Genomic DNA, 13216 nt, shown 5'->3' on the forward strand with positions numbered 1-13216 from the left:
TTCAGGCCAAGCAAGCAGTGTAGATGGTTTGGCATTACCATAAAGATAGCACTGTGTACTTCACTGGTGCGGATATATTTCTGCCTCCCCTAGGGGTCTGATTTTTGAGTCATTACTCGTACGTGACCAGCTGCACTTTCGCGGGCCGCACTTGTTCTTCACGGAAAAATCATTGATGCAGCGTGTTGACGTCGATCAGCAACCTGTGTCCACTTGGAAAAGAATGTGGCAGCCAGTTACAGCTAGCTGTGAGAGTGATCCGTCTACTGCTGCTATAACGTGCAAGGTATGCACCGTCTCTTCATTAGAGTCGGTTAGAAAAGTCAGTCTTTCTCATGACGTGTGAAACCACAGTAATTGCACTCACGTTTCACAGGTGGTGCAGACGAGGGTAGCTTTAATCGCTGGCAAGTGGTGATTTCTTAGCACTTAACTTCCACGGAGTCTATTTCAAGGTCGATTCTTGTCTTGATCCACGGACTAGCTTTACGGAAGGCGAAGCCCATGACTCCGGCCAAAGTATTTTCCCTTGCATGGTGGCTCTCTCTGCTGTTTTGCAAACGTTCACACACAGGTCCAGTGTTAGCTTGGTCTACAGTAACATCTTCTGTGCCTCCTGGTCACGTATGCCGAGGAAACTCTGGGTAGGGAGTCTTGAGAGTCATTGTGATAGTTACACTATTAAGTTTCATCATGCTGTGGATGGCTGTAAGAAATGACTCGAAAGATTCATCCCCCTTTTGCTCTTTCTTTTAAGGAAGAAAATGTTTACAACTTTCGTTTACTTCACCCAAAGGAGTCAGTCTTGGCGGGAGTGTCACATTCCCCTGGCTCAAAGTGAAAGATGCTTAACATTATACCGAAGTCTGGTGGCTGTAGTGGTTTGATATCGCTAACTGGTGCTGCAGTAGTCATCTTTAGGGACACAACAAGTCACAGCCTGTTCGACAGCTCGAGAAATTTCGGTCATTGCACGACATGTACATGTTTATCGCGTAATACGAACGAACAGTTGTATGTTCTGAAACGTGCATGCGTGTGTCTGCACTCAGGCGGATTTCATGACCGGGCAAAAAGTCATCAATTATGGGGCTATCCGACAGCTTTATTTTATTATTCAGCAATTTTATTAAAGCACAAGATTCCGGCACCACTGCCACAAAGTTGCGTGACCCGATGCAGGCAAATTCACAGGCATTAGAGATCGGATACTGAAGGGTGATGAGCTTTTTTCTTTCCCCACAGTCAACACTGGCATCGGGATTACAGATAGACAGAGGGCGCTTTTAACTTTTGTGTACACAGCATTTTACCGGTCTGGCTTATCAACAAAGGCACTGTTGCTGTAAACTATGAAAGACACTATTCACTTCACGTTTTCATGTTCAACATTTGGATCCCAATTCTGCTCTTTGAAACCATCTCTGGGAGAAAAGGTTGCTCACTGGCTTCAAATATTGTCACATACGTATGCAGCAATAAATTAAAAAAGAAGTGGACATTTATAACAACAAAATAATCAAATAATCGAGCATTTTTGCACGCAAATAAATGCAACATTAAGTGTCAGTGCCTAAGAGGAAATCCCAGTTTTTCCCATTAACATGGACAATGGCAGTAGTTTAAAAACCAAGAAAGGCTCCGAAATACAGATTGAAATAGCAAACCAAAAATTGAAAAATAGGTAACCGAAACACAAAGGTACAATATCATCGCACGGCCATCACGTTAACTCACACAAGAAGATTATGTAAGCACCCCGTCAGCTGTGACAGATACACTGTAAATTTTGGAAATCGTTTGCCCTAAAGGGCATGAGAGTGACTCCTGCCAAAGCTTGGGGTTGCTAGAAAATGAATGCAGATGTACGAATGAAAACGTGACTTTGAAAATCAGTTTAAGGAAACTGAAAATATGAAAACCCCATGGTGATATCTTTGTTTCAAGACGATGTTACCGTGGATGCATCAGCAAGTTGCAACGCTGGGCTATACAGGATAGGGTATGTTTTCAAAGATCTACCTTGACCTCCTCAAAATGGGAAAATGACCGGAGAAAACATCCAAAACACGGGCCAGACTATTTAGGGGAATTTGAATAAGTGAATTATAACGACAAACAGTATAGGAAAGCATTTAAATAGTATTTGCGAGTGTGAATTCAGTACCCAGGCTACAGACCAATTAACCCAAGGAGACGCCATTCCTGCGGGGCCATCGCGGCACTCACGCACATGTCTTACATGAATGAACTTCGGCAACTGAAGTCACGACACCCTATTGGTTGGAGAGGAATCTAACGCATGCGCACCACTTGCGTGCGCACAGGATGGCCCATAATTATAATGGCTTCTAATACTTTTCAGTGGATTTATGCCTCATTGTACTGGTCCAAAACAACGCCGGATATCTTAGCTGTTCAAACAACTGTGCTTGTAACATCTGCTTTCAGAATTCAGCTATGCCAGTATGGGCCACGATGTCACGACCTGTTGGTTGTAGGGTGCAAGGGTTTGGTTAGAACAACCAACCCAAATCAAAGTGGTCCGTTAACGCACATTGACAATCATTCCCTTCCACACAACAAACAACGTGCAGGCCCTCTAGGGTCTATCGAGAGTCACCTTGACGATTAGAGGTCAAATACGACACGGAGCGAGGCTAAACTTCTTGCTTTAAAATATTATACTGGATCATCCTATGTATTTTGGACCTACACCGCATAGGCCCAGTTGAACATCATCTCCGAATACTGTTTACGTGACCCTCAAACTGCCAGGGTGGAGATCTGGACGCAAAGTTTACATTTACTTCAAAGGATCTATGCTTGGAATGCTATGACGACTGAGGTTTGACCTCGTACCAGCAATTGGCGAAGGCAAATCTTGTCCTGAAGAGCGTAAAAGCTGGAGGGAAAAGCTGAACCTCCCCCAAACAAAACGATTTGGACGCATAGCATTGGCTTTCCAGAGAAAGAAAGAGAACTTCAATCATGGTGTGGACGCGGCATCTCAGGATAAGGAACCAGTGGGTGCGGGAATTCTTGGCAGAATTTCTGGGGACGTTTATTTTGATGGTAGGTAAATTTTGTATAATTCTGTACATACGCATTGCACCAATAATACACGCACTTCGATGTCCCGTTCTGCGTCCATAACCAAGACTATACCTTCGGTTTTCAGATATCCGTTGATCTTGAAAGGCATCTCTTTACATTTTCATTTCAAACCAGGTATTTTGGGCGAGCGTAGGCTCTACTGCACCTGTAACTAACAGCCCATATGATAAAAATAACAGTTTAAGACAGACTCACAGTCAAGACTGTCGTTACCTGGCGTTTTTATAAACTCAAAATAACCACCTGTAAAGGCCTTTACATGCTGATCACCGATGTAAAAGAACATGTGTATTTCTTTGCTGCCAATTTTGCTATCAGAACAAAGCCTTTTAACCAAAGGACTATATATTGGAGGGCTAGGTATACTTAACACCTGCTATAGGGACAAGTTGGGAGACGTTCGCAATACGTACTGATGAAGTCATTGCAGGCTGCTGTAGACTGGCTCAGATGTATAAATGTTCAAGTTTGTTCGTTCAAAATATTGGGGCAAGTAGAGCTCCCCTGTATGCTTCCAAGAATTGTTCAGCTTAGTTTTAAGAAATTTAGAGGTACAATGATGGAATATTATGCATACTGTTATCACACCAGGGCTTTATCTACTCAAATACACCCTATAGTATTGCCCAAGTCAAGTGACCCTTATATTGGACTTGATAACAAAGTAAATTTGGACGGTGAGCCAGCGACCCTTGGACTGGCAAATGCACGTTGTTTTTATTAAAACAGGTCGGATAATCTGCACTGAAATGTGTTGATATCGCCCTGACCATTATTTTTTGAAATTGTTCCCCATGGCACAAACATTTCTCCCTCCAAAATCAAACAGAAATCAAAACAATCCAAGTCAAGCCCCACCCGGCCGCTGGACGAAAACCTAAACATGTGTTTCGTAAAATGACCGTTGGTGAGCAATGAAGGTCTCCACGATTTTATGATTCTCATTTCTAACCGACCCTCTAATTAGTGCCAACTGAAAATTTGAACAAATAGCATCAAGACAGCAGACAACTTATGAATGGCAAAATGAAGTAATCAGACTGTGATATTTGCGCTCCGTGCTGCGCATGGTTTATGGCAGCAAAAGTACCAGTAGCAGATGCGAGAGTGTTCATTGCAGCTCTCATCATGATGGGGGTCACTTTACCTTTGCTGCGTCCTTTTAATCATAAACATAATCATATCTTTGCCACCACTGCATGATACGGACACATTTATGATGTAGGCCTACATCAACTACACCAACGTGCTAAAAAGGCCTTATTTTGCCCGTAACACCACCTCATCATAAACTCATTACCAACAAAACGAGAACGTTTTAATTTTTCTTGCAATTTATGATTTTGCCAACCGGTTATCCCTACTTCACAGACAAAACTGTGAGACCCATAAAACATTGTTATCACAGCAATGCATCGCTCTACGCTGCCTTATATCGACCTTTGTTACAACACAAACAGTAGCAATGCCTGGTTGTACACTGTCATTCTGCGATAATCACTATGTTGATTGGCTCCTCTGTCGCGGGTCAAAATGGGCGGGGGTCATTAAGGTTAATTTGAAGGTCTTGTGATTTACAGTCCTCGTCAAGGATTGTTTGTCAGTTGAAACGTTAACTGTGACTTGCTTTTATAATAAAATTGATCTATGATCTCGAGAAAGAATTTACGGGCCGTAATTCTACACAGTTTGTAAATGAACCATGAGAAGAAGGTGTTCTCGTCGGCGTTTACCCTGTAAATGGCCTTTTAATGTTAAATGGTACTTGCTTTTCCTATAAAACTAAGCCACAGACAGTATTTGCTTATGGGCAAGACCTGCTTGCATGCAGACCATAAATAAACGATAAATATCTCAAGACCAAGAGCAATTCTGATACACCATCTTTCTGATCGCATTTTTTTGGGGGGGGATGGAGGGGTTATCCAACGACCGTTGGACAAAACAGCCCAATATGGTCACCTTAAAAGTAGACCTGGAACCATTTTGAAGCGACCCCTCATCGCAAAGGCAATCAATTTAGGGTTGTATTGTACCAATCTTTCACAGAAACGCTTCACTGCTTGAGCGATATATTCCTATGAAAAAATAGGGCCTAGAAATGTTTTTGTTTTGGCCTCATTTTCTGGTGTGCAACCTTCACAGCGCTATATACGATAGGTAGGCACTGATGGAGAGTTTGAGACAGAGATAAACTTTCAATCCAAGTACATGTACAACAATCATTTATTGAAGGATTCCATTCTTGACTTTGCAGGTTTTTGGAGATGGCAACGTAGCGCAGAGCGTCCTCAGCAGCAGTGCTGCCGGTGAATTCCTCTCCATCAACGTTGGCTGGTGGGTTGCAGTTACCATGGGCGTGTATGCGTCGGCCGGAGTCTCTGGTAAGTCCGCCAGAGTGTGCTGGAAGAGAGCAAGGCTCGCAGTAGTGTTTCCCGAAGGACTTGAAAGCACGAACACGTCATCCGAACTGGTACAATCACCTTTCTAGGGGCAAGGCGATATGGATTCTTTTAACGACGAAAAAAAAAGGACCATTGTTTTCAGGAAGAAAATTCCATATCCAACCCCTGGACCCAGAACCTGGAAGCGCTACCAGGCACATGGATGCTGCGAAATATTTCTTCTATTCCGGGATAAATCGGCACAGACGTTTCCAGAATGAAAGTACTGCTTTCTTCCCACATTTCTTAGGTTTGGAAGCTAAAGTTTTGAGAATCTTTGCATGATTAAATGTTTTCACTAAGATTGTTTTGGAGGGCTTGTTCAGTATGAATATGACTAGAATATGATAGTGGTTATACCGGTGTAATTTCGGGTTGGATGTGAGTAATTTATTAACTGTCTAGGCAGCGAAATTGGATATATACGGAAGTGTCATCCATCTTACTTAAACTCAGGGGTTCTTAGGCAAACAAATACATGTAAATACGGCTAGTTAATTGACAAGGTGACCCAAATCATCTATCGTTACTCGGTTTTGTCCTTACAGGAATATGCTACGTTAATTGCGTCAGTATCGTATAAACACCCGGTGATATGAGTGTAAACTCCCTCGAATTAGAAAGCAGAAATTTTCGGCGGGAAATTAAACGACTTTTTTTAATTATAAAGCGCACTCAGAGTCAAATCACCCACCTGGACACGTGTCCTTAACCGTTTAACCAAACAATTCTGAACAAACAAAATCAACTTCAAAACATACTTAACAGTATGATTCATTAACCACCATCACCAAAGCCGGCTATAAATCAACCCTCCCTTAAACGTGTTTCCTTATTCTGTGCTCCCGACACACTTGTAACGTGGTAGCAAGTCACTCAGTATACATTTGTTGCTTATTAACTGCGATCAGAGCTGTTTATAGAGAGAGTTGCGACTTGAATGTCTCAATTGTTGGAACCGAAATTTTTGGTTATGCGTCAGTGCGCACGGGCAGTTAGCACACAATAGCTACCTGCTGTGCTGAACATATAATGAGCAGCCATTTTGGTTCCAAAGTCTGAAGTTGACATACTCCCTCTATATACATCTCCAGTATTGATGGATTATCGAGTCAGATACAGTCAGAAGCTTCTCTTACAGAGCAGCTCATTTTCTCCCAGAAAGCAGAATTACGCTTCACTCGGTTAACAGTATTTGGGGATTGGAAATTAAAACAACAGATTAATTTTCACGTTGTTTTCCACATGTGAGTGGGTTGTTTTGCTATCACATTGAACACCAAATGCGCACTTTTAACTCCAAACTGTCTGTTTTACCTCATTTTGTCATGTGAAAAAATAAACTTGGGCATATACGGCATAACAGCGACGTGCTGATTAGATACTCCTGTTACTGATCTTTGTCCTACTTTCTAATTTTGTCTTGGAATGATCCACAGGTGGCCACATCAATCCGGCCGTGTCTTTAGCCCTGGCTGTGGTGGGCAAGTTCAGTTGGATCAAGCTTCCCATGTACGTGTTGGCTCAGTTCCTCGGTTCTTTTGCCGCATCAGCTTGTCTCTACGGAGTCTACCTCGGTAATTATATAAAATAAAGCCCCCCGGCCCCGATCCACATATACTTACCTGCTGAACTTCACCACCAATGCTGCCCGTATGAGCTTGAACATCAAAGGGCAATAATGTTAGCGTGGGCGAACCAACAAGGTAAAAAGTGCTCAGACGCCTACACTGGTTCCACTTTCCGGATTGGAACCAGCAGGTCTAAGTTTAATTACAAAGCTTTCATTGCACTAAGTCATACCAAGCTTGCAGTATCGAAATGTGTATCTTGGAGTGGAACAAGCTGCGAGATCTTGACCAGGAATGAACCCCAAGGGGAAATGCATTTAGCATAGGCTGGGGAATTGGGTTTGTGGTTCTTTCCTCGCCTTCCACCTCTGCGGTCCGGGTTCGATTCCCGGCTCAGTCCACATGGGGATTGGGTTTTCAGTCTCCTTTTTATCCGTGGGTTTCACACCCAGAATATTCCTCTGGGGTTTTCCTCCCACCTCTAAAACTGTAACTGCTTTTCATTTCATTGTGCCTGAGTGATCAAATATATGACGTCGGCGCATCTCTTTGAAGAAGAACTACGCCTACACCCTATCAGACGTTTCAAGAGTCCCACTCCTCCTCTGCTTTTAATTAGCATTTAAGCACTTTACAAATAGCCTTGCTTTGACATTATGAATGAGTTTTAGTTGCATCCCACTGCTTAGTACACGTATATGTATTGTTAACAGATTTATAGAGTTTATACAAATTATTTATGAGAAAGATTCTGCTAGGATCGAAACGTCATCAGGCCCTTTATATTTTGAGATTGTATTGAAGGTCATTGTAGTCAGCAGGCAGTTTGCAGCAGTTTTATATTATATATCCTTGACATTAAAAATGATTTAATATTTGGTCCATATTGTTGCAGACGCACTGAATGCTTATGATGGAGGCAATCGCACGGTAATAGGTCCTAAAGGCACTGCCGGCATCTGGGCCACTTATCCCCAAGATTTCCTTTCACTGCAGGGCGGCCTAGGAGACCAGGTAATTTTCCTCTATGCAATTACATAAAACTTGGGTTTTGTCAAAAGGGCATGTCCTGACTTAAAGCCACGTGCAGAGCAAACCTGTCAGGAAGAATGGGCATGCGCATATCAATATTGTCAGATTTTCACCTCAACGGCTGATTCCGTACAAAGGGCCCTAGGGGTAGTAGTAAATCCGAAATGTGTAACTGGTTTGCTGCCGATGGAAATATCACTTGCAAGTGATCGCACATGAAACGAGTTTAAAGATACCTCTGCGCCAAAGACCGGCATAATTATTCGGCAATGAGCCAGTTTGGTATAGCTGTCCAACAACATGAAGCGCGCCGCGGGTCACATTTATACAGGGTGTATCAGAAAAAAGTAGACTCTCAGAAAAATTAATTTATAAATGACATCTGATCAAGTTTCAAAAATCTGGTTGTTCCCGCTGGTGAAGGGTATTGTTCTGCCTTGATTGATGCTAGTTTCTTGGTTCACATTTCACGCTTTAATGAGCACATGAAATTTGAATTTTGGAAAATGAAAGTCTGTTGTGCCCGGGTGTGTGAGGGTTAAAATTCATCGAGAAATGTATGAAATATTAACCCCTTTCTGCTTGGTAATGATACACCCAGAAATAAGATTATTTTTTGTGTCGATTGTACGGGGTTAAAGGATTAATTACGTTTTTGAAAATTTTATGCAAGGAAAAAAGTCTTTTTAAACGTTTTGTTCAGTCTGGAAGATGTCATTTTAACCCTCACATATCCGTGCGCAACAGACTTTTATTTTTTAAAATTCAAACTTCTGCTGTTCATTGAAACTGGCATCAATCAAAGCAGAGCTTCGCCCTTCACCAACGGGTACAACCCGAATACTTAAACTTGGTCCTCCTATGTTATTTTTATGGTAATTTTTCTGAGAGACGAGCCGTGTGTAACTAACTGCTAGTCTCTCACGTGCGCAACGGTTGCGTATCCGTCGAATTGCTCCCAGGGCGATTTGACCGTCGTACGCGTTGTGTTTTGATGGAATCGTTTTTTTGTCCGTAAAAGTGAAACGCATGAACACATCGTGTACACAACGCATCCAAAAACGTACATATGGAAAGACGCCTTTACTCAGTCCGGCCATACGCCCACTCGCACGCAAAAACATGTTCGAACTGGCGTGACGTTAGATTCTTTGCTCTCAAATGACCTTGCCTTCATGAAAAAAAAACCCCACTGACTTGGCTCATTGCAATGTACGTATATTATACCCTTGATTTTCTGCACATGGCCATGACCACGCCCATATCCCTCGTCTCTCATAAAGAAGTCTTCCAATTTGTTGTTTGTTGATGGGGAAGGGAGGAGTTACATATCTGTTAAGCTGCTGACAAATTTTATGACATTGTTCAAGAGGGTACAACTTTTGAAAAATGGACTTAAAGTTCTGGTAATTAAGTTCGGTTAACCTCAGTTGGAACTTTCTGGCACCGCTGATTCCATATTTCCCGGGGAGGGGGCGTGCCCTGGAACACCCCATAGCAAGGAAAAGGCCAACTTTGGTCAAAAAGTCTCCTGGCTGGTATAGATTTAACTCGTCTTTTCAAACAACGACCTCAGATTTTTGCCACGGGGCTGCTTCTGGTCTGTGTGCTGGCCATCACGGACAAGAGGAACGACGGGGCACCCAGCGGTATGGCAGCCATCATGGTTGGTCTGAGCGTGCTTGGAATCGGTGTGAGCTTCGGTTTCAACTGCGGCTACGCCATCAATCCAGCGCGAGACTTCCCGCCGAGACTCTTCACCTACTGCGCTGGTTGGGGCGTTGATGTTTGGGTGTAAGTCCTGAGAACTAACAAGGAAGTTTCCTTGCAATATTTGCCGTAAGGAAGGGATTGGAATTCCATAATATTCTTGGATTTAACTTATGGGCGTTTATCATTGTAACACCTTGCGACAGCGTTTGCTCGTTCCCACCAGACCCATGGGGCATCAGGATGGGCTATTTTTTTCTGGCTGCATAGCGTAATTTCTTTGAGCTCTTTTTCGATAAAGTCTGGCTGAACAATAAGCGAGTTGACTCCCTTGCAGTGGCGGCGCAAGCCCTCGGTGGCTGTGGGTGCAAGTGTGGGGCAAGGCAGAATCGTGTGGGTGCAAATGAATCTTCATTTTGCTGGGTTATGATGCAGAGTCGTAAACCGAAAAGGTCGATCGTCCTGTCGTAATATTCGACAAAATGTTTTGTGGGTGCAACCGTGGGTGCAAGCGGCTTTTCATGAGTGGGCGCATTTGCACCTACATGATACTACGTAGCGCCGCCACTGCTCCCTTGTATGGGGGATACGCGAGTTGAATAGACGTGAAGATCATAGATTTCTCGTTTATTTTGACCACCATTTTGTATTGGTGGTCAAAATTTGCAGAATGTCCAGTGTTGGTTTGCAGCAACTTTGCCTCAAAATGCATATTCCAATTCATCGGTGTTAAAACGACAGCAACATTCTGCTAGCATTTGGTAGAAGTATTTAAAATATTTAGATAAAAGTTTTCACACTTTATGAATTGTTCGTTTTTTTATACTCACGGCCAACTAAAGTTTTGCCAACCATGGTAAAAACAAAACCTGTACAAGTGACGTAGGCAAAAGAGAGGTGTTTAGATGTGCATTTATACTGGGCAGAAAACAGCCCACAATGTCTTGCAACATCAGCATTTCCTTCCCGAAATTTTGTGAAAGGGATTCGCTCAACTCAGCGCCCGTAAGGTCGCTTGGGCCAGCCAAGCGGTTGCAGTGATTACTATAGTTGTCTCCGCTAAATCCAATTATTTTTTAATACTTTGGCTGTTATTCTCATCTGGGTTACAGCCCCAACGGAATGCATTGGTGGTGGGTGCCGATCGTTGGGCCCTGCATTGGAGCGGTACTGGGCGCCCTGTTGTACATTCTCTGTGTGGAGGCCCATCATACCCCGGAAGACGAATTGCCAATCACCGAAGGGGATGCATATGGTAATTAACAAAGGGATCATAGTTGATATTGCAATAAAGCCTTTTTTGCAGTCAAAACCAGCGTACTGTCTAATCCCCATGTTTCAGTGTTGTCAGGGCTTTGCCAGCGGGCTTTATGCAACGTTGTCTTTGACACGAGGTCTGGAGGGGTTTCAGAACATAACCGTCCAACCTTGAAAGGATGGAGCTGTGGTATGGAAACACATGGCCAAAAGTCACAGAGCACAAGCCTTAACACAAAGCAGAACTAGACCGACATTACGCCCCACCGCCAGCTTTGGGCATGGTTGGGCATGTACACGCTGGGGGCAAATCCCAAGAGCAAGAGATAGTTTTGATGCATATGCTTTTTACCGAGGGGGAAGGAAGGAGCAGCTGCTTGCCGGGGGGGGGAGGGGGGTTTAGGCGGCGCCACCTTAGGCCCCAGCTAGCAAATGGCCTGCCGACATTTGAGAAATAGACAAAATTTCCCTTACAGATTATGTCACTCAGGTCCGCAATTTTGCAACAAGTCAAACCACAGTGCCCAGATGTTACTTCAGTCGTATAACTAATTATTACTCAACAAACACATGCAACTGTTTAATTTCATTATGTTGTCTTTGCTTATCAAATTAACGTCGTTTTATGGTCTGTTTCCTTGCAATTGTAGCTGTTTCTGAAGATGTTGTGATGAAACGCCGAGAGGAAGACGACTCTCTCTAGAGTGTCTTACACAACTTTACCCTCCAGGACTTGAAGACAATTAAAAATAGTTTGCTTTGGCTTAAGCAGTTTCTTCTTCGAAAGCCGGAACTTCATATATATAAAATTATACCTTTTTCAACAATTTGCAAATAAAGCTGAAAAATGCTGCCATCACTGCCTGGCTTTTATTTAAGTAAACTGATGCCTAAGTCACAGATCGGTACCGACCTCATGCAAACAGATTTAAACTTCGGGAAGTTTAGCAACACAAATCTGTAAATAGTAGTATTATTAAAAGAACAGTCATACTGCAGCTACTCTCACGCATGTCTCCAACAATTCACCTTTTACCTGACACGAAGTATGTTATTTAGGTAGAGTAGCATGATTGAACTTTCTTAAGTAAACTTTTTTTAAAAAACAAATGTAAGGTACGCCAGGTAACAAACAGTAAGATGGGTAGTTAGATTCTTTGATGGCTACAATTTATATGTATTAATGTAGGTTTTAAGTGACAAAACATGACCACACTTGTGTACCTTACAAAAAATTGAAGGTTATCTTTTAGCGCTGTGCACAAAAACAAATTAATCATAACATTCCTGGAAAAGTACGGGTGCATATTTATAAGAAATTATTCCAGCCCAGAGGTCTTTATAAAAAAATCTTACTGGTTATCAATGACGTTTCCAACAACGGACATTCCAGTTAGCCCCGCCCCCTGCGTGCTTCTCTGTCGCAGATTGGTTGGAAGACCACGATGGATGGGGTTTAATGGTTCAGTTCTTTATCAGGAAATTTATACGTTGATAAATTGGCTAATGATTCAGTCTAGGAAGAACTTAATCTTGGTCCGACATCACCAACCCTGTTCGCTAAGATCTCCTTCGACACGGAGAAGACAATTATTCACCAACCATTAATTTCGGGTTCATTTCATTGCTCAAGTTATTAGCATGTCCCTTCCAATGTTGATTTAAGAAGTCGGAATTCCTGTAGTACTGAGACCGTGGACAGTAGGGTATTAAAGGCCTACTGAATTTATTTCAGATATCGAAATTACTTCGATTGAAATAAAAGTTCTGGACCTTGAAACGTCCAGTATGTTCAAAAAGCTGAAAAGGCATTTTTATGATCGACTAGCGGAGTGAGAAATCATTCTCAAGGATATCTTAAGGATTATCCATAACTTCAGTAATGTATGCTTAACCGTATACAAGGAAATCGTACAATATTACGTACTGGGGGCCGTGAATGCTTTGAAGAAGGGTTGGAAATTTCATTTCAAGCTTAAATTTTTAAAAAGTTAATCAATGAACGGATTTTGGCTTAAACCATTTTTAAAAAATCATGTTAGTGGTCAGAGTCCCCCCAAAAGGCATGTGGTACAATTAAGAAGT

General features: G+C 42.6%; 1 protein-coding gene across 1 annotated transcript; it reads left to right on the forward strand.

Moving 5' to 3' along the window:
* Window positions 1-2387: 2387 nt before the first annotated feature.
* LOC110981797 (aquaporin-7-like) lies at window positions 2388-12942 on the forward strand. Its single transcript, XM_022239721.2, has 7 exons — window positions 2388-3075; window positions 5375-5501; window positions 7001-7138; window positions 8028-8146; window positions 9741-9958; window positions 10987-11129; window positions 11782-12942. Exons 1-7 carry the CDS (start codon window positions 2992-2994, stop codon window positions 11832-11834), a joined length of 882 nt encoding a protein of 293 aa, XP_022095413.1. The 5' UTR covers window positions 2388-2991; the 3' UTR covers window positions 11835-12942.
* The last annotated feature ends 274 nt before the right edge of the window (window positions 12943-13216 follow it).

This window comes from Acanthaster planci, linkage group LG05 (assembly GCF_054643075.1).
Source record: "Acanthaster planci isolate LZ-2023a linkage group LG05, COTS_SCS, whole genome shotgun sequence".
Taxonomy (NCBI): domain Eukaryota; kingdom Metazoa; phylum Echinodermata; class Asteroidea; order Valvatida; family Acanthasteridae; genus Acanthaster; species Acanthaster planci.